The 21,859-nt window shown below is 40.8% G+C and overlaps 3 protein-coding genes across 3 annotated transcripts; 1 reads left to right on the top strand and 2 right to left on the bottom strand.

Annotated features, from left to right (window-relative positions):
• Positions 1–1,346: 1,346 nt before the first annotated feature.
• Positions 1,347–1,727, bottom strand: mrpl36 (mitochondrial ribosomal protein L36). Its single transcript, XM_036144831.1, has 2 exons — positions 1,631–1,727; positions 1,347–1,528 (listed from the first exon to the last, which is right to left on the bottom strand). The coding sequence occupies exons 1-2, from the start codon at positions 1,725–1,727 to the stop codon at positions 1,347–1,349; spliced, it is 279 nt and encodes a 92-aa protein (XP_036000724.1).
• A 1,517-nt stretch (positions 1,728–3,244) lies between these two features.
• ndufs6 (NADH:ubiquinone oxidoreductase subunit S6) lies at positions 3,245–6,747 on the top strand. Its single transcript, XM_012870938.3, has 4 exons — positions 3,245–3,422; positions 3,707–3,760; positions 5,828–5,950; positions 6,623–6,747. Exons 1-4 carry the CDS (start codon positions 3,279–3,281, stop codon positions 6,689–6,691), a joined length of 390 nt encoding a protein of 129 aa, XP_012726392.2. The 5' UTR covers positions 3,245–3,278; the 3' UTR covers positions 6,692–6,747.
• Positions 6,748–13,861: 7,114 nt separating this feature from the next.
• On the bottom strand, positions 13,862–21,332 carry irx4b (iroquois homeobox 4b). Its single transcript, XM_012870878.3, has 6 exons — positions 20,807–21,332; positions 19,554–19,715; positions 19,323–19,432; positions 18,833–18,989; positions 16,925–17,078; positions 13,862–16,836 (listed from the first exon to the last, which is right to left on the bottom strand). The coding sequence occupies exons 1-6, from the start codon at positions 20,849–20,851 to the stop codon at positions 16,289–16,291; spliced, it is 1,176 nt and encodes a 391-aa protein (XP_012726332.2). The 5' UTR covers positions 20,852–21,332; the 3' UTR covers positions 13,862–16,288.
• Positions 21,333–21,859: the final 527 nt, after the last annotated feature.

The following is a 21,859-nucleotide window of genomic DNA, read 5'->3' as shown; positions in this document are numbered from 1 at the left end:
TCCCTCTTGTGGATGAATATTGACAAAAACTTTACTGTGAATAAAGAATAAAAGACATTTGTTAAAAAGTATTCATTCTCTGTCAGATTTATTCTGCTTTTTACTTTTTTGTCACTCAGATTAGTTAAAACAATATAATATATAACTGATATAATTAATATCAGAAAAAGATTATCGAAGTAAATTGAAAATGTAGCAGTTCAATTAACTTCTCATTAATGTAGAGGAAAAAACTTGCCAAAGGCTCTGTATGAAAATGTGATTGTCTCCACAATTTTTCTTTTTTTTATTCAGCTACATTTTTTTCAAGGATGAGCAGCTTGTTTAAGACCACGCCACGGCATCTCAATAAGTTTTGAAGTCCGGGATTTGACTAGGCCACTTAACTTTTCAGTGATATAATTGCTGGTGCTTTTCTGATCATCATCCTTCTGCATAACCCAAGTGTACTTCAGCTCACAAACTGACAGTAAATCTTTCAACATTTCGTGCGAGTGCGCAAAATTTCAAGTTCAAGCCACTAACTGCCCAGGTACTAAAAAAGTAAAGCACCTCACAACATCACACTACCATCTTGTTTGATTGTAGTGATGCACTGCTTCTAAAAGTATCTACTTCAGTCTCACCACTCCTCAAAAATCATTTTTGTTTTGATCAAGATGCTTTTTCAAATGTCAGACAGGCATTTGTTCTGTTGGATCAGCAGGGATTTTGCCCCAGGAGCTCTCCGATGAATGCCATTGTTGCCCTGTCTTTCTTATGAGACAACTTTACTGAAGTAAGTGATGCTTGCAGAGCTTAGATGTTGACCTAAGTTCTTTTGAAAACTCCTGGATGACTCGCTGGTGTACTTTTAGACTAATTTTGTTATGTCAGTCAATCTTACGAGTGTTCGTCGATGTTTGCTCAACTTGTAAAAAATTACACTAACTGTGGTTTGCAGGAGTCCAGAAGCATTAGAAATCACCATGTGACTATTCTTTTTGTATACGCTGGTTATTTTTTATGCTTAATGTTATTTACTAAAACACCGTGGAAGTAGAGAGAATAACAGTGGAAGATATGTGTGAAAAGAGAAATTGTTCATCAAAGCGCTGCATTTTAAGACTCCTATATTTGAAACATGAATTGAGAAAAATACATTTCATATGAACAAATCTAAGATATTTATTACATGTTTCATTTTCCTAGTATATAAAGAGTAAAATTAGGAATATGTGCAGCTCCCAGTGCTGCAAATTAAAAGAATGACATCAATCCCACTGACAACAACAAGCAGAAAAGCATTTATTGTCAGAGCACAGTTTCGGTAAATATAATAAACATTTCTCAGCAGTCTCAACAGATTAGCCCTGCCTCTGCTTGTGCCTCGGGTTCGTCTTGCAGAACACAAACAAGCGCCCCCTCCTCCGAACAAAGAAACAGTCCTTGCAGCGCTTTTTCAGGGCCGACTTGGTTTTCATCCCCACAGACGGCTGGATGCAGGGAAGATGCCGGCTCTGGCCCAGCGGGGACGGCGCACCCCGGACTGGGAGGACAGACGACGGAAGAGGCAAGGAGCCAACACGGGCGGCTGACTGGAGCATCAGGCGAGGGGCGGCAGCCACCGTCCACAAACATCTGTACGCACTCGCTGCTGACGTGGAGAGGGTGGGGTTCAAACGGCTTATCCGGGCCACTTGTCGACTCAGGGAGGCAGTCAGGTGCTTCAGCAAGAGAGGACCCATGATGACAAAGGCTGCAGAGAGATCCAGTTTTAATTAAAAAAAATAAATAAATAAATAAATCAGACAAGGAAATTTAGAGATGAGATAATTAGTAAAACAGTGAACTAGGGGTGGACAATAATTCAATATCAATACATATCGTTATATAACTTTATTCAATAAAAATGGTATGACATTTCCAATATTTTAACATACATTATAGTCTATGATTACAGCATTTGTCACTGACTGACTGGGTTTCATGAAATTTATGTGTTTTTTTTTTTGTTTTTTTTAAAGCAAATATTTCTGAAATGTCATATTGGAGCAGTTTCGTAGACATGGCAAAATAACTGTCCCTAGTTTGTACTGGCATCTGCTGTGGACATGCTTGGCAGACTTTCTGAGGCATTTATTTTGTTTACGGTGTATCGTAGTTGTATCGTATCGAGCAAAATTAAGAACTATATTGTGATTTAGGTTTTGGCCATATCGTCTAGCCCTACATTGAACAATGGAAATGTGGCTATTTTACACTTTTCAACACTTATTCACGATGCAGCAACGAATGTCAATGTAGTTGTTTGGGCATTGGAAAGAGAAAAAAGACTTTCACACATTCACTGTAATCGGCCCAATCTAGTCTGATACCCCTAATTAAAAAACACTGCACAGAAGAACACAGAAGTCCCATAATCATTTAAATTCAGCATGGTACAGGAACAGTGCTGTCCTGTTGAAGCCTCAGTGGTGTGTTTATTGCAGACCTAGCACACCGTGAACACACCATCCTCACTGTAAAACATGGCCGTGGCTGCATGATGCTACGGGCACGCTGGGGTTCTTTTCCTTTCACCTCATCCTCATGCTCTGCTCTCTGTTTAGCTATCCCATTAAAACACAGAATACATTATAAATACATTGAGGTCTGTGAAGGCAGCACGACAAACGGGAGCAGAATAAAGGGACGCGAATGGCTTTAGGGAAGCTACACCAAAATCCCACCTCCTAATAATACTAAAACAATATTTTAACGATTTGTAAAAATGCACCAAAGGTTGATTATGAAGAACGGTCAGGCAATGCAAGCCAAGATCAGAGAAAGTCGGTTTGACCTGCTAGCGCTAAAAATCTGACTTAGAAATAAGGTTTACACAAAAAGACCGGAACATGGCGCCGTTCGCTTATGAAGGCAAAAAACTAAAACAAACCTCCTGTGAGAAGATTCAAAGCATGGATTATATCACCGATCAGTGCCTTTGAAACGTCGCAACAAGACCACAATGCTACCCTTACCTTTGGGTCTCAATGAAGCGCTTCCGGGTTAATATATGTCCTTTTATTTACCCTCAGTCTTGTCTTTCAGGTTGTATAAGTGCGCAGTTTAGACAATAAATTCTCCTTTTGATTGACCAAAACCATGTTTCTATAGTTTTTCTTTCTGTTGTTGATATTCTAACGGATTAATTATACAGAATAAACCAAACCTGTTCATCTAGAAGCAAGCCTGTATTTGAACCTGTCAGCCAATACTGCGGGTTTACAGTCGAAGATAGCCTCACTGTTGTAAACATGGCGGCCGCGGTGTGCAGAGTTCTGTCCTTCACTCGGAACGCGAAGGTTCTAGTTCAGCCCCTCAGGTTGACTGCCGTACCCGTTCACCGCTACAGCGTGGAGCTTTCAAGCACCGGAGAGCCTGTCACTCATACCGGCCAGGTGGGCTCCGACACGGTCCCTGCTTTTAGCGCCTGGAGATGGAGCGGACATTAGCTCACCCTTAGCCAGGGGCCAGTGTTGCTATAGCTCCATTATCGGACAAGATCAACATTTGTTAAATACAATTATATATATTTTTTTGTTTGTTTTTTGTATTTTATCCGATTAATGTGCTTAAATTCAAACTCCAATCGCAAAGCAAGAGGCGTCGTTATCGTCAATGAAATCAACGTGAATTATTCCTTCTTTCATTGTGCGAACAACTGCAATGTGATTTCTTTCAGGTGTTCGATGAACACGACCCCAGGAGAGCGAGATTCGTTGGGAGACAGAAAGAGGTAAGACATTTTTTTTGTTTTTTGTTTTTTAAGTAAATATGTTTCATACAAAATGCACCGTAAAGTTTGTATTATGTGAGCTAAATGTGCAAATACGATACAAAAATAAGTAAAATAATAAACAAAAAGATTACAAGGAGCTCAAGAAAGATAAGTTAAATCAAAGGAGCATTATCAACGCAACCAACCAAAGGAACGTCAACGTTATGACCTGCTCGTAAAATCGTTTTGAATCAGCCAAGTGAAATGCGCATAATGCATAAATTGGACATATATTTAATTAAAATGTTCATAAGTTCTAATACAGGGGCGTAGAATCGAATCAGACTGGGAAAAGACCTGAAACATCTATCTATCTATCTATCTATCTATCTATCTATCTATCTATCTATCTATCTATCTCAAAGAATTAAGGACACGCTGAAAGCACATCAGATCTCAATTGGGAAAAAAATGCTGGATATCCATAATGATGTAGAATGAGGAAGGTGTTTGGAAGAAAACTACGCCACATCTTTTGATGAAGATGAAAACTATGAACCCACCGAGAACCTGAAGTCACCACCTGTCGACGCCAGAGCCTGCGCCGTACGGGATGACGGATGCTCTCCTGTGGCGTCTGCTGCCAGATCCTGACGGATGGACCCAAACACGATGTTCTGTTGGATTTAGGTTAGGGGAGCTTGGAGGCCAGGCACTGGTATCGGTTCCTTCATCCTCCAGGAACTGCCTGCTCCCTCTTGCTACACCATGCCAGGCTTAAATGTGCACCAAGAAGAACCCAGGACCCACTGCACCAACAACGGGTTAGGTCTTAAGCTACCCTCATGTTTCTAATGGCTTGGTGAGAGACAGTCACGGCAGTGGTCCAGTGGAGGTCCCTTTGTTGGCCTCTTAGCACTCATCCTGTTCCCCCTTACACAAAGGAGCAGCTACCGGTCCTGCTGCTGGGGTTAAGGACCTCCGTCGGTCCTATCCTGCTCCCATCAAATCCGTTTGGGGAAAGAAGAGACATGCAGCATGTTCCACGATTTTAACTCGCTTGATGTTATACTCTGATCAAAAAGTGCTCCTTTATTTTTATTTTTTGACAGAGCAGTTACATAAGTGTGCACTAGACAAACAATTGGAGCATTTCAGCAGCTTGGCAGCAGGGTGGGGGCACCGGCAACCTGTCATACTTTGCCTTGAGTTTGCAGGTCTCTAAACTTCTTTAGGATGTTTCCAGCTGCTCTCCACATCAAAACCACATGGATCACATAGAAATTGTTAGGTTTTTTTTTTTTTTTTTTCTCGGTGCTTTAAAAATACTGAAGTGTCCTGTGAAATGTATTCTTAGTCTATCAGGAGAATGTGAAATTGAGATCCAGGTGCCATTGGTTCTCAGCTCTTGGCAACTCAGAAAGTGTCCCAGGTTTCCTGGCTGCACCTGACTTTTCAGCAAGACTTTCAAGTGTTTCTTGAAGATTTTTTTGTTGTTGTTAAGCAGAGAAATCAAAGTAAAGAATATCTGAAACGTGTAAGCATGGATTTATGTTACTTTTGTTATTCTAAAATTGTATTTTTTTTTTAAATTAAACACTCGTTTTAAGCCGGTGAGGACAATACCACCTTCAGTTAAATATGATGGAGGTGTATTCTAAGAAAACCTAAAAAGGGTTTAAACTTTGAGCTGATATTCTCATAAAAAACATTTCCAGGACAAAAACAAGATTCCTACAGTAAAACATGGCAGATCTTTCTGTTGTTGCTGTATGAATCTGAATATGCATTTACACTGAAACACAGCAGAGGTTCCAACATGCTGTGGGACTCATTGAACTTTAAGAAACTGGTTGAAATATTTGATTGAATGAAAAGTACATAGTTATCTCCTGTCGACTACATTCTAAAATAACTCGTTTGCATTAATTCTAATGTGTCTTATTTTAATTCTACGTATGTCTACGTTAAAAGCTACAAACGGCCACATCTTAGGAAATAAATTCAGTTTTTTTTTTTTTTTTTGTATATAGTTAAAACATACGATTTGTAACTTTTTTTTTCTTCCATTTGTTTAACTCTAAGGTAAATAAGAATTTTGCCATCGAGCTCGTGGCAGAAGAGCCGGTGACGCACATCGAGTCCAGAGTGGTGTCTTGTGATGGCGGTGGAGGAGCTCTTGGACACCCCAAAGTCTACATCAATTTGGTAAGATCCAGCACATGTCCGACATGTAGTGGTAATATAAGCAGACTGGCGTAAAAGAATATACATTTCCACCCAAAAAGTGGCTTCTAAGGAACTAATAAGCAAAGACGGGGATACAGTAGAGTAATGATCTACTGTTTGTCCTGAGTTATAGACCACCATGCTGACATGTACCATGTATTTTATTTATAAAAAAAACAGCAGACTTCTTTTTCATCGTCTCAGATGATGTCAGATTGTGAAGTTAATGCAAACCCTGAAAACACAAACGTCCGCGTATTTCATTAAGATTTTATGTGATAGACCAACAGAATGTAGTGCATAGTTGAAGGTGTGCTACTTGCTGATTGCAAGACAGCTGCTCTTCCCACTGAGCCATTTGACATTTTGAAGTCATTACTACCTGCACACAGAGTTGGCACGGTTTTCACGCCGGATACCCTTCCCAACCCACCCGGGATTCGAACCAGAGTCCCCCGTATTAAAGATGCAGACTTCTATACATGTGTTATGCCTTGAAAGTAGCCACTCGAAAAGTGAGGACTGCAATAATTACATTCAGAACGTTTTGAAAGATTGCACAAAAGTTCAGCTTATCACCAGCTCTTCCTAAAGCAGCCGGGTTGGATAAAACCTTCCCGCTAATAATGCGCTCTTTTTGTTTCCACGCAGGACAAAGACACAAAGGTGGGCACGTGCGGCTACTGCGGCCTGCAGTTCAAGCAGAAGCACCACCACTGAAGCATCCGCCCTGTAATTTGCTTCTCTGTATAAAATAAATTATGTCGTCTGGTCAACCGGGAGTGCGTTCTGTTCTTACCGACGCTTGCTTTAATTGAAAACCTCAGCGATGCCTGCGTTCTGCTACTGGATGCAGTTCTAACGTGTGACAGGCAGAGGTCAGTGCTGTCCCACATGTGTGTGTTTAAGCTAACAGCGAAAGGCTTTTAGGCATCAGAAACTGTAGCAGCTGGTTGTTGTTTTGCTTTTTTTTTTTTTTTTTTTTTTTTAAGAATTTGTATAAAAAAGAAAGGAGAAAAATATAAATTTGCTTCACTTTCACAACATTTCCTGGCCCCTCATTGGCCAGGATCTGCCTGTAAAAGATAAGGCTCCCGTCTGCAGAGGGAAGCTCAGCCTCACAATGCGTCTCCTCCCCGCGATCTGCCTGGAAAACTCCAGGCCTTCCTGATGAGACACAGCGGAGCGGAAACAATACGTGTTTGAAGAAGATCATATATATATTTCATCAGGTCTTATTCTCCATAGACCTCTGCATGCCAAATTGGCCCGTGCTCGGCTCAGGCTCCAGACACCGTTAGCGTGTTCGGTCCCTGGTGATGCAGCCAGTGGAACTGCATTTTTCCACTCCACGGGGCTCAGGTCGGGGTGGGGTGGTGGTAGTGAGGGGGGGTTGTCAAGCTGATCTAATTGGGCCTGGTGGCTCCTGGAAGTACGCCTCATGCTGTAGTGAACCTCATCTCCAGTCAGACCGCGGCGGATGATTGAAGGCGGGGGGGGCGCCGGGGTCGGTGTCAGGCAGACGACTGCCTGGTCTGGCGGTCAGCGTGTCTGGTTGGTTGGGAGGTGACGGGTGGTTGAGTCGGAGGCATCGCCGGCGGCGGAACTTCCCGGGGAAACTGAGCGTATGAGCTGTGCTGAATGACAGGGCGGCGTTTTTTATCTACGGGGGTTCTCGCAGCAGCTCTGAATTATTCACCGCTCTTAAACACTTTCGCCCTGGATGAGCCTGAAAGGCCGGGAAAATGTTTGTATCCTCAGACCCAGCAGCACCAGTGTTAACTGCGTCCATCTTGTCCATCCTTCTGTCTGTCCGTCCGTCCGTCCCATCTGTCCACCTCTCCACAAGTTTGTCTATTATTCAACCATTCATCACCTTAGTCTGTTATTTATATACAGGGTTCCCACTGGTCCTTGAAATCCTTGAAAGTTTGTGAATCTGAAAAAATTAATTCAAGGCCCTTGAAAGTTCTTGAGAACAGCCAAAAAAAAACACCTTGTCCTTGAAAGTCCTTGAATTTTTTTGTGGGGTTGAAAGTTCACACGGATGACGACTCATGTGTCATTATTTTACTATCACACGATCTTTTAAAATTATGTTTATTCCGCAGACTTTTAATTTGCAAAAGTACGTTCGCTCTTCTTCGTTAGTTGGTAGGCTACGGTTTAGGCCAACGTGCGTCCAATAGGTTACATTCACGCAGTGTTGCCAACTCAGCGACTTTGTCGCTATATTTAGCGACTTTTCAGAGTCAAAGTCAAAAACTAGCTTAATCAAAGATGAAAATAAGTTAAACAAATTCATATAATTCTGAAAATCTCAATGCTGCACTTTTTTTCCATAAAATTCCATGAAACGGTAGGCTAATGTACATCTTATATGTAATGTAGTATGGCATAGCCATGTACTGTGGATATAAATGTAGGCTATGAATATGATCAATATCAATGTAGGCTATAAATTAAGTCCACTTTCTTGCATTGCTTCTGACCCAACAACTTCTATGCCGTTTAATCTTTTATTGAATTTGCATTGTATTAAAATATGATAACCTATTTAGCGGTCACAGTAGGTAAATGCCACCACGTGTGGTCCTTGAATTTGAGGAAATTGGTCCTAGAAAGTCATTGAAAGGTCCTTGAATTTGATGTTCACCAAGGTGTGGGAACATCAAATTTATCATTTATTTCATATAGTTTAGTTTGTCCATCCATCCACTCACTTTTCCATTTGTCTTCTTTATTCATTCTTCCGTTTGTCTACCTGTCCCTTTGTCCGTCCAATGGTTATCCATCCCTTTGTTTTTCCATCCATACATGTCTTGCACCCATCTATCATTCGTCCACCTACTTGTCCATCCATCCATTTATCTCAATCCATCTGGTTTTCCACCATCCATCTTTCAAGGTTGTCCACTCTTCCATTTGTCCACCGTCAGTGTGTGCATCATCCAACCATCTGTTTGTCCACCTGTCCGTCAGCCTATGTCCCATTTGTCCATCCCTCCGACATCCACTGTTAACAATTACCCACTTGCCCATCTATCCATCTGTTTATCCACCAGTACACTGTCCGTTCACCTGATTCTCTATCAGGGGTCTATGCTTCAAATTAGATTAGCGATTGGTGTTCTGCTGGAAAACGTTGCAGTTTGGGCATTCCCCACCAGTGTGCGTGTCAAGTCGTTCCAGATTATGAAGGTACATTCAACCAGTTTCCAGTCAGACTCATTTTGAGGGCTGCCTGTTTCAGAGCGGTTTAATCAGCGCCGGCCGGGTCTAACCCTACATCCAGCTGTCCCCTCTGCACAATATCAGAAGGTAATTGCAAATACAGCTCTACCTGTTGTTTGACCTGCGCTGCTGGGTCAGAACCACGAGAAAAGGATACGCTCAAATGAGACTAATCACATTAGAAATGTCCTCAGCGCTGGGCAATAGATAATGGAGTTAAATGCCAGGGAGTTCCTTAACACAAGAGTCCCTGCACAACAATCACTCACTCCGCACACAAAACAGCTTCCTCTTCTCTGTAATTGGCCTATTAAAATTTTTCTACTTTTAAGATGTGTCACATTACAGAGCCCCGGGCTCATTATGGAGGTCCATGCCACCAATTATCTGAGGCTCCATGTCCGGAAGCCAACCTGACCCGAAAGGGAGCTCACGGGCAGATCTGGGAGCAGCCCTGTCCTCCTCAAATCCGCACTTACTGCAGTAGAGGCAAATCAGAAAGCTGACCTTTGGTCATTGTCTCGGGGCGGCTCCACTCGGCTCAGCTTTTGGTCAGGTGACAGAGCCTCTGACCTTTACCATGAAAATAATGACTTGTTCTTGTGCCAAGAGCTCAGGGGGTTACCGCGGGGAGCAAGACACCGCCGGCGACACGAGGCAGGATTTGGGGGACAGAGTTTGCACTCAGCGCTTTGATAGCCCCGTAAAAAAAAACCAAAGTGTGTGTGACACGACACCAGAGACTCGGAGCTGTGAGTGTATGTACGCCGGTGGGGGTGTGTTTGTGTGTTTGGATGTGCTACAGAGGCTCAGACGGTGTTGAAAGGAAATAGGTGTCAGACTGAAGGTGCAGAGGGGAGTAATTTGAAGTTGTCAGCTTTTCGTTTTAAGACATTCCATCAGAAATGTTTCAAAGCCGAGTGATTCTGAAACGCTGCCGAGGGTCTGTGTGGGGAAAAAAAACAAAAAAAAACACCCCCTCAACAGACATTAGTGGTGAAATTTGTGCAAAATTTACTTAAATACAAAGCTCTTCACATTTATCTTTTTGGGTCGAACATTCCCTGAACTGTACTGGAAATCCATGAGTCCGTACACTCTCTTTCACCTGAACAGCTTGTTTCACAGAAACGGTGAGGAAGTTTGTGATTGGTCAATTGTTTCTTGGCTGTACCAATGTTTCTTGGCAATGAGCCTTACGGTGCTGGGAAATCTGACCATTTCCCCTTAAACGGTGACTCATTTATTAAGACAATGAATTTTTAGGCTGAGCAGTGGAGTTGAGGCTTATCAGAGATTACCTCCACAATTTGGCAGAAATGGCCAGTCCAGACCTCAACCCTGACAAACAGTTGTGGGATCAGCTTAGACACGCGTTGACTCTGCAATGACCAACACCGGCACACTGGATGATTTGCCACGGACGCTGGTCGAGGAATGGGATGTCATCCCGCAGCAGTGTGGTGACCAGCATGAGGAGGAGGTAGCAGGCTGCTGTAGCTATGCACGATTCTGTCATTCCCCGCTGACCTGTTTTCTGTCTAAAATGTTAAACTGCTAAAATTTTTTGAAACCTAAGTCATCTAATTAAATAAAAAAAAAAGGTGGCTGGAATTAGCACTTAGGATTGGTCGATTTTTGTGTTTGCAGCACACAATCAACTCTGCTGCTCAACCTGCAAATGTCTTTTCCTTCCAAATGTAATGTGAACACGATTTGCTGCCAAGAAGCATGATTACATCAAAGAAATAAGCAAATAAATGCACATTTCCTTAATTTTGGTGCGTCTTTGTGAGTATTCACTCCAGCAATTTAGTGATTTTTCTATTTGGAGGTGATGAGGAGGACCCCAGACCAGATGCAGAACTACTCTGGCTGAGCTCCCACTAGGTGAAGGGCGCTCCTACTCCCACATCTACTGTATGAGGATGAGCCGGCCCGCCCTACACTACGGAGAATGGCGCATGTCAACAGGTTGCATCCCAGATCTTGATCTGGGTCTTTGTCGCACTGCATGGGAATCGCTGCTTTTGAGTGCGGCTTCTTTAACTGTCGGGATCTGAAGATTAGTAAGTTGAGTGGAAGACAGGAAAATATGAGCGGAACTTAAAATATATGGGGACAATTATTAAAAAGAAGAAGGCAGAAGAAGAGACGCCTGCAATTTTCAAGACAAATGTTGCTTTAAAGTTTTCCTTCACTCAAACATAAACCTTTTTGCTGAAGAGAAACGATTAAGAAAAACAAAATCTTTATTGTAATATTTTGGACAGTAAAAAAAGCAAGTGTTGGGTTACGCATGGCTCAGTGTTAGAGCCGGTATTCAATGACGCTACCGTCACAGGTTTGATTCCTGACCAGAATGGTTTTTACTACATGTCTCTCTCTTTGCACTTCTTCTTGTCTGGCAATGAAATAATTAAGTCCACCGGTAGCACAAAATCTCTAGATTCCTTTGTTCTGATTTAGTTTTAGTTTGGAATTTAATCCAAAAGAAATAAACCAGCTGGCATTGCAATCTAAACCTTAGTCTATTTTATTGTGAATTAGTGCATAATTGAGAAAGGATTAAAAAAAAAAGTTTAATCATTATTTTTGCAAGTAATCTGAAAAGTGTGGCGTGGGTTCATTTTCAGCTCCCCTGAATTGAAGGTTTGTAGAAACATATTTTTCTACACTGAAAGCTGCACGTCTTTAAATGTTTTTTCTCTGCCAGCTTCACTTAAAGTTTTGGCTGTTATCCATCAGATTGAACGGAGAGCGTCTGCAAATATCAATTTGCTGCTTTTGCCTCAGCATATTAATTGGATTTAGGTCTCTGTGCTTAGATTGGGCTGTTCTACCCTGTGCATTTGTTGAACCCATTCAGTTGTGGCTCTGGCTGTATATTTATGGTCATTGTCCTGCTGCAAGGTAAACCTTTACTCTGCAGTCAAGTCCTTTGCAGACTCTAACAGGTTTCCTTTCTGGATTGCCCTCTAAATAGCTCCACCCGGCTTCTCTTCAGCTCTGACCTGCTTCCCTGTCCCTGCATCCTCGCGACACGATTCTACCACCGAAAACTCCCAACTCTGGTCACACCTGAGCAGAGCACCTCCCTCCACATATTTGCTCTGTCCTCTACACAACTAGTGGCAAACTGCAATTGGGAATTATTACAGCTTTCCCTTGATGGTGACTTTTCTTTTCTTGTTATAAAACTATAAAAAGGACTTGCATGTCTTTGTTACTCAGTAGTTCGTCAAGGGAGTCCTTATTGACCAACTGACTGACATTTGGGAGGAAAATCAATAAAAAAAATTTACATTTCCAATGAAACCTGAGAACAGGTGCTGTGTGTAATGTGCAGTCTGGGAAAACAGTATATTCTTTATCAGAGTAATGGCAATATATAACCCAAATATTCAGTATATAGGCCCCATTACATATTAAGTACAAACTGGAGGTACAGTTTTACTTTGCAGATTTAGACTTGCTTTTTTTAAAATCTGGATTAACAGCAGACATCAGTTTCTTATGTTGCAAAATTTTATTTCATTCCCTGCCATCTCAGAATCTAAATCCCCTTTCTGTGTGCAAATAAAAAAAAAATGCATGAGTGAAGCAGCAAAAGGGTGAGAACAAGTTTACATCTCCTCACTCCTAGACGACTGCCAGGCCAGATCCTTCATGACACTGCCGCCGCTTCGAATCTGCCTCAAGATTTTTATTATATATTTTTTTAAGACAGGAACAAAACGGTGTTGTTCCTGGCCCGTTAAATTCAGACAAAGTGAAAAAAAAACTAATTCAGCTAAACTATAAAAGATAAATCAGCAGCCTGCCACCACGAAGGTCCTGTCAGGATGATAGCGAAGGAAAGAAAAGTTTTATCGAAATAAGAAGACAGATGCCATTATTTATCATCTCAAATCTTACTTATTTATGAAGCAGAAACAGAATGAAATTCTCGGTTGAATTCATCCTGAATTATTTAATCTGAAATGGTTAATTCCATACAAAGCCCAGGCAGATCCCTCCTCTGTTCTGATAAATAGTTTATCACTGCTCCTAAATAAGAAACAAAAAAAAAAAGAACAGGAGCAGCAAAAAGGATGGAGATGGGGTGGGAAACCACATTCTTTTCTTTTCTTTTTGTGCGGGTTGAGCACATTTTCGATTCATTTGTGAAGCTTTTAAGAACAAAGTTAAGACTTGATGACTTTTAAACATCTTCCCTCTGGGAATTTTTGACAATTTCTTTTTTTTTTGCTACCTGCAAAGACAAAGGAAAAGCATGTAATGGATAAAGATGTGACACTTACTTAAAATTATCCAAATGCTTTCATGAGTTGATGTTTTTTTTTTTTTTGTTTGTTTTTTTTTACACGTGAGGGGGAATCTTCCTGCTGTCCAAGGTTGACAAAGTAGAAGAGGCGCCTAATGAAAAGGGACGCATCGCTGATTGCAGCTATATCTGGAGCCGAGGTGGAAGTGGCATCGATTTAACAATTTAGCAGCACCCTCCTCTGTGTGTTTCCATTAGTCACGGCTGAATACCACCCACTCCCACCCCCCCATGCACCCACTCTCAAACCGCCCCATCTCACTCCATCCAAACGCACACAGACAAACTCTGTCTCTCTCACACACACACACACACACACACACACAAAGCTTCAGAGGTGTATCCCCCAGCTCCAGAAAGCGCTTTATATCGTCTAAAGGGGTTCCATCACAACGCAAGGCACACAGAGAGAACATTGCCATGCAACAGAAAATACACTTTTTTTATTTTGGTGACTTAGTGCATGTGCAGGCTGTGGTGCAGGTGTACAGTAGAGCAGGTTTTTTTCATGAGTGGAAACTGTACATGATTTGACTCTGAAAACTGAAATCCATTAGAGCCTGCAAGTGGTAAAAGAGTCTGGGATTATTGTGTTTTTAAAACAGGATCAGGCGTTACTAACTGATTGCTCTCTTTAAATGTTCTTTTTTTTTGTTTTTTGTTTTTTTTTTAAAGAAAGGTTTTGTGCAGTTAATATAGCATATAATGGTTCCCGTAGCTGTAGAACAGAAATGTCATATCAGTGTAAGTTTGGAGGATAAGTGAAGAAAATCTAATAAAAATAAAAAAAATAGCTAGCCATTTTAGATCATTTTAGTGATTTAAAATTATTTACGTTACCATTTTTACTTTTCTTAACATTTCTAAGCTGAACAGTGCCCTTGTGACTGTGCTAAAATTATGTTTGCAGACGCTGGCGGCTGTATCAATCAGCCTCTCCGGTCAGTCCGCTCTCAGCCCGCAAATTTTAGATTTTGCCAAAACCGAGGGCTATGTGATTAGCTGTTAGCCTTCTCTGCTCTGTGGATTTGCTTTATCCAGCTGTTAGTTTGCGTGGACAATTTCCAAACAACTTTAAAACCTGAAAAAGACAGGAAACGTACCATCTTTGATGCTGTTGCCCAGCCAGCAGCCCTTTAAAAAATCAAATTTTTTCTGCCACTCCAGGTGGATTTTAGCATTAACCAAAGTAACTTTGGCTCAGTTGTTCTGACATTAAAAATAATCTGTGGACAATTAATACTGCTTATAGAAATGTAATGTTTCATCCCTTGAAGTTTTAAACGCATCCAGTGTGAGCTGTTTTATTTGCTAGATTAAGCACAAAGTGGTTGCATATATCCAGCTAGCATTAGCTCATGAGAATTCAGCTGCTCAGCTAATCGTGAGTCTCACAGGAACACGTCATCTTCAGTCCTGTTGCACGAAACCCAAAGTTTTTTTCCGTTCCATTTCCTGTGGACATAGAGCGAACCCACCAGTCCCTGCTGATCAAGCAGGACGATACAAATAGCAGCCTAATGCGCCTTTCACACAGGACCCAGTTTGAAATGCACTTGCTGTGGGGTTAGGTGAAGCGCTGGCGTTGGTAGTTAGGAGAAAAAGAGCAGCAAGGACGAAGAGGGTGTGGGTGCACAAAACACTCAGGCCTAAGGATCAGCTTGGAGAGTTGAGACTTGTTAAGAAGCTCAACTATGTTGAACAGTACACATTTGCTTTTGCTCAGTTTGTTGTTTTCTCATCCGAACAGCATCCGTGACGAGCTAAAGCGATACAATCTCAAACTTGTGTCATTCATACAGTTCAAGCAATGCTCCCCCATTTTGCTTCCTGGTCTTTCCAGCCAATGATCGGATGGCACAGTTTCTACTGGCTGTCGTGTATCTGTGACTGCGCATCGCGGTCAAAGTTCAAAATAGTTTCACTTTACTGCGCCGTGCACAAAGCTCGCCAAGCCGTACGCGGTGCTTTGCTGGCACATGGCTCGGCACAGCACATTTGTGCCTTTGCACGGTGCATGCCACTGAAAATAACAGGTTTGAGAACGCAGTGGCTTCCTGTCTGAAAGGCCCATTATCCATTAATCATTAACTTTAGCTTGTGATCACTGATGCTGTTTGGATGAGAAAACAACAAACTGAGCAAAAGCAAATGTTTAATTTAATACTAATACTAAAAGCTAATACTGCTTTTTATTATGAGTTTGAATTGTTTTACAATATCAAGATACGATTAAACCAAGGTTACAGTCTAATTGGCTATCAGGGGGCGATGGGCTGAAGGACTTCTTTACTTTTCTTCAAACTTACAGTGATGTGGCATTTTTCTGCTACACTTAGGGGGAACCATTATTGATTAAACCTTTACAAGATTTCTTTTCTAAATCTGAGCAACACATTTCCCTCATTGTTTGGCAGCTTTCATCAAAGAAAGCTGTGAATTTCTTTCTGGGTGGAAAGTATAAGGATGTTTTAGGACCAACACAATTGGGGTTGCCTCTGAGCACTAACAAAGTCCAAAACTGACAACACAAGAATGGATGGAGGTTGCATCACTGTTACTTGGAAAACCTGACTGACTCTTTCCTATGGAGCTAAAATAATTCCTTTACCATTTAGCTCATTATGACTTACAAGATGAATGCAAAATAAATCCCATTTAAGACTCTTTAGGTACAGTCACTCAGTCTTATCGCCAGAACAAAATGTAGACTTTTGTTTTTGGTCCATACGCCCCAGTGCTACAACGTTCATAGACTACAAACAAGGTGTAGACTGCATGAGTTCAAAGGGTTGAGCGGATGTCCCACTGTCCATCATGGCTTCGTTGAGGCCTTTCCAAACCTCAGCTGGTTTGGGATGCTGGAACGGAGGACCGTGGAAAACCCCATCCACCCACTCTCTCAGCGTGGCCACCGGAGATTCTTGTTGCCTGTCCACGTTAGTGAGCGCCATGTTCGTTGGGTATACAGGAGAGGAGGACCGGGTCGACGACAGCATGCACGGGGGGTATTCTGGCTGGGAGCCGGCTTCTGGGGGAACAGCTGTGTGTGCAATGGACCAGATTTTTGGCTTGGTGTCAGGACTTCGAAGGTCTGGATTCATGTAGAAGGAGGTGTTTTGATGGTTGACTGGTGTTAGTTTGGGGCAATCTGCGGACAATCTCTGCCCGTGTGGAGGATTTGTGTTTGGGTTTGCTTCTTCGTCCTCTGGTAGAACATGTGACTTTGGGTCGCCATCAGAAGCATCTGACTCCACCATGTCGAAGTCCTCAAGGTCACTCTGGGGTTCTGCACTTGGTTGATCTGCAAAAAAAAAAAAACAATTCAGACAACGGTGGGTCCTGTGATTTCCAGTTGCATCCACTGAGCAACTTTCTCTGGCCTCTCTTACCATGACGGTGTGTGCTACTTCCAAGCGGCTTCTCAGCTTCCCTGCTGTCTTCATCACAGCCTCTCTCATCAGAACTTTTACAGGCTCTTGGTGACCATGTTACCTTGTTCTCTTTTTTCAGTCTCCTGCGTGCATTGGCAAACCACGTAGACACCTGAAGGACACAGAGGTACTTAAAACGAGTTGATGATTGAAAGGAAACATTAATAAAAGAAGAAAGTAGAATTTGGACTATTAGGAAAACATTTCATTGCAATATAATTTCTGAATAGCGCACTGAATCAATTGTGATTAATTCAAATTTTCTTGACTACGATTTGTTTTCCCAATATCTTAATGTGCGCAAGTGTAGACAAACAGGATCGGGAAGGTCTGTCCAACTGGCCAATTGTATTATTTTGCAAGCGGGGTTCAAATGCATGGCACACCAAAGGGTCATTCTATCTAGCATGACAAACAAACTGTCTTTGCAAGCATGATAGTGCACATACTGATAGTACAATGGCAACTACCAGGCCTGTCACAATAATACATTTTGCTGGACGAAAGGCAATGAAATTATTGCAATAATTGATCGTGTTGTCGTTTGGCGGCTGCTCACTAACTAATTTTTAAGTACAATCACTCAAAGATCAAAAACTTTAATTTCTAAAGAACAATTAGCACTAGAACTGGAAAACATTTTAAACATCCTGTTTCACGCAACAGCAGCAAGAGTGGGAGACACAAGGAAAGCAAAGAAGCATGCAAATTGAAATTATTGAGCTAATTTTAATTTAACATGCGATTAATTGATTTATTGATTTATTGCTTATTGCAGAAGGCTTAGTAACTGAAAATCAATTTATTGTGTGGCTCTAACTAAACTTTTATTCAAAAGGAGCATAATCATTAAGGGGTGTGATGAGATGTAACAGATGTCTCGCCAAAGTGGACTTTATCTTGCAAAGAGTTATCCAAGAGCTGACCGTGTCAGCAAGTCGCTTTAAAGTTAATGACTCCATGCAGTCAGTTATTGCTTCCTTAGACAGAAATCTATAATTGGTTTAATAAACTGAACATGAGTTCATTATAACTATCCTTAAATTGGAATATAAGTAATTAATTGTGTATTTATCCGTATAACTGATGTTGTTTTGATAATTTATTCCTATATTTAAACTGGATCTGTTTCTCTTTAAAAATGCCTGGAGATTACATTTGTTGTAAATATGGGACTGTATAGATAAACTCAATTAAACTGAAATGAATTCAGTCCTGAATATGAAGATCTTGGCTTCTGTTGTATATATGTTTCACTCTTAATGTTAAGTAAGAAAGGAAACAGTTCTTAAGTTGCCCGATGATGTTTACAGTCCGTTAATAAAGACTTCACTGGCTAACCGTTAGCCGCTGATTACCCTTAATGCTGCATTGGTGCGACGCTCCCTGTCACTGCTAAACCAAAAGACTTTTTCATTTTTTGACGAGTCTGGACTGTATTTGAGCATTTTTGTAGGATAAATTAAAAATACCAAGACTAATTCACTTTACACTGAACAGACATTCTTTCAAACATAGTTTAAGATTAGTGAAAACATTCTTCAATCGGTGCAATGTGTTCCATTCTTTTTTAGCTTTAGAATTAGACAATGTGAAAAATGCTCTTTATGGACATCCCAAACGTGGACTGCAATATTTTATGATGACTACAAATTACTTAAAATACAATTTGTAATTTGTGAAACCATTCCTCTGTTTATGAAACACAAAAATGAGGTGGATTCTTAGTTTTCTAAAAATATTGCTCAAATCTTACCAAACTTTGGTGAACCCAACATTGTGTATTGTCTGGTTTTGTGACTGTGCTGAAACCGGTCTTACATGTGCAAGCCATTAACTGTTAAATGTTTCTAGAAAAGACAACACCTGTGTGAGGGTCATCCTGGTGATAATAGCAAGCATGATCTTCTCGCCCTTGGTGGGGTACGGGTTCTTCTGGTGCTCCTGCAGCCAGGCCTTCAGGGTGCTGGTGGTCTCCCTGGTGGCATTTTTACGACGCGAGGAGCTATCCGAGCAGGAGTACCTGCGGCAAATAGGTATGGTAGACATGACAGATCATAAACAAATGATAGGAACTTTGTTGTTACAATATAGATTTATTTTACAGTTTTAAAAAATGTCTTGTTGTTTAATTATCAGCCACATTTTATGTGTGAAACACCACATTGAGAAAATTTTACAGTAATATATTTATATAGCATAATAACTATGGAAGTTATAATATACTGTGTTATAATACATTAAAGAATATAGATGTTTGTTATTATTTTTTAAAATGTGTGATCATGAAAGTCGTCCAATTAAATGATTAATATTGTAGTATTTTTAAGCTGAGAGAATCAGGCCACTAACTTACCCATATCTGTCATAAGGATATTGTCCAAATGTGTATTCATAAGGATAATAGGCAGAGGTCTGAGATGTCCCCAAATGCATGGGGGCAGCTTCTTTGGGATCCAGTGGCCCCTAAAAGTGTTACATTTTGAATGTCAGATATACACATTTCCCCTACATTCCTATCGGAACTGTGCAAAGTGGTTCCATTTGTATTAGTGCTAAAAGCATAAAAGTGAGGCCTGGCACTCACCCTGGAATAGAGAGATGAGGCGTCGCTGGCGCATGTGTTGTAGTAGCTGTGGCTCTTTGGGCAAGCGCCGCCGTAGACCCCGATGCCACTTCCAGGAGGGAGCTGATGGCCCGGGGAGCGCAGCACTGGGTGCGACGCAGGAGAACCAGAGGTCATCAGAAACTACGGGAAAAATCAACAGAAGTGGCTTTATTCATCCTGAGTATGTAGAAATAATGCCATACAACTTTAAAAATCAATCATTTAGTTTTCATTTACATTTATTCAATCATTTTCACATGCAAATAAACAGCAAGAATTACAAATGCATCGATAGATAAGAAAAATAAAATATACATTTAATTTATACCATATAAAAGTTGTTTAATCACAGCATACAAAAAGTACATTAAACAACAATCAAAATAATACAAAACTAAAGTTTCCTGATATAAAGGAATACTTAAATCATTTGAACAACAATATAAAGTTCATTGATCAAAAAAGTAAACAAAATAAGTATTGTAAATTAAATCTGTAATTTGAAATCTATAAAATTTAAACATCAACATAAAGTGAAAACTACAAGAACCTTGTAAATATAAGTAAACAAATTATATGAAGCTGAAATTTGGATTTAGACTATTTAAAACTCCATTAATCATAAATAAATAAATAAATATACTGCATACAATTGGGCATCAATGTACATTCAAACTAAACGTGCCTTACATAAATAAATCAATCAATAAGTTTCAGTAGAAGCCTCAATACAACAACTATATAACAGCTCTTAATACTTACTTAATAAAAGTTATTTGAAAAATAAAGTTAACAACTGCTTAGTAAAAACAAATAAATAACATTAAATTGAAACAGCTTTATGAAAATTATGACAATGGCTAAACATAATCAATAAAATACTATAAATGCAATAGAAAGTCAACCCCCTACAACTATTACTACTAACAACAACAACAATAATAATAATAATAATAATAATAATAATAATAATAATAATAATAATAATAATAATAATAATAATAATGCAATGAATACATGAATGAGGTCCAGTAACTAAGTAAAGCGATTTTAAAAGGCTTTTTTTTAAAATAAAACACAGTTTCATTTTGCGCACTTTCTCTGCAATATAAAACATAGAGTTGCTTGCTGAAATTAATTGTATCTACGAGAGGAGAATATTGCACAATAATAAATGTCTATATAGCTATAAAATTAATACATTAAAGTACTTTATTTAACAAGTACTACACCTGTGGTGGGGTGGAGTAGGAATATCCCAGTTGCGAGTAAGCCATGGTTCAAAGTAGGAAAATAACACAAAAGCAGGAAGAAAAACGCGTGGCCACATCCAACAGCATCCGTGCCAAACAGATTGTTTTCCCACGGACACCAGATCAGAGACACTGTTATTTCCGTCCAAATTTCCGCTTTTTTTTTAAAGATAACAAAATTGTCTACCCCCTGATCGACGTCTTGGCGCGCAGACCTTTACGCGCCGCTGTCATCCCAGCGCGCCTCGGGCTCTGGAAGGAACTTCTCTCTTTTACTCACTACGGCTGCTGCCGCTTTCCACTGCCTCCCACTTCTCCTACAACCATGAGCCGGATCATGTCTGTGATCTAAGCATGCGTCTCCCTGTATGCGCTCTTTGGATTTTAAGGCGCGTCTCCCTCTGACGTCAGCCCGGTGTTTACATCAGGACGAAGAAACTCACCCAATTAATTCCCTCCCAGCTTCAATTCAGCCCTCATCCAAGAGGACAGCTCCATGCCACTCACACCCATTCCCCCAGGCGCAAATAGAGCGTGATCAATTCTCCAAATAAACACTCGCAGCTACATGTTTGCACGCATGCCCACATTTACAACTCTGCATGGCCAGAGGGGCGTGGGGGTGGGGGTGTTTTGGGGGGGGGGGGGGGATGGAGATCATGGACGTGATGCGTTGACACCACATTGACACAACATGATTGATGACTACAACCTGATATTAGCATAATCGTTTTGCCTCTGTAGTTTAGATAACTTGTCACCGCTATGAAATCTCGCTGTCACCCCCATATTCATGAGTGGGGGGAAATTTCAGGTCTCCCCCGAGCAAATTAATCAAACAATAAACAGTCTGTGCGTTCCCTTGAGTAAGCACCTTTAGCAGCTGAATGGCTTGTCATGTTTTTAATAACTCTTAAGATGTGCAGGGGAAGTGGAATTGCTCTTTCTTTAATCTGCTGCGTTTTAGTTTTACAGCGGTCTCTGTTGAACGGGAGAGCTAAATGGTCAAAGTGTGAGAGACTCAAAATGCAC

Source organism: Fundulus heteroclitus, chromosome 13 (genome assembly GCF_011125445.2).
Source record: "Fundulus heteroclitus isolate FHET01 chromosome 13, MU-UCD_Fhet_4.1, whole genome shotgun sequence".
Taxonomy (NCBI): domain Eukaryota; kingdom Metazoa; phylum Chordata; class Actinopteri; order Cyprinodontiformes; family Fundulidae; genus Fundulus; species Fundulus heteroclitus.
Note: the sequence above shows the minus strand (reverse complement) of the source record. Positions and strands in the feature narration are given on the sequence as shown.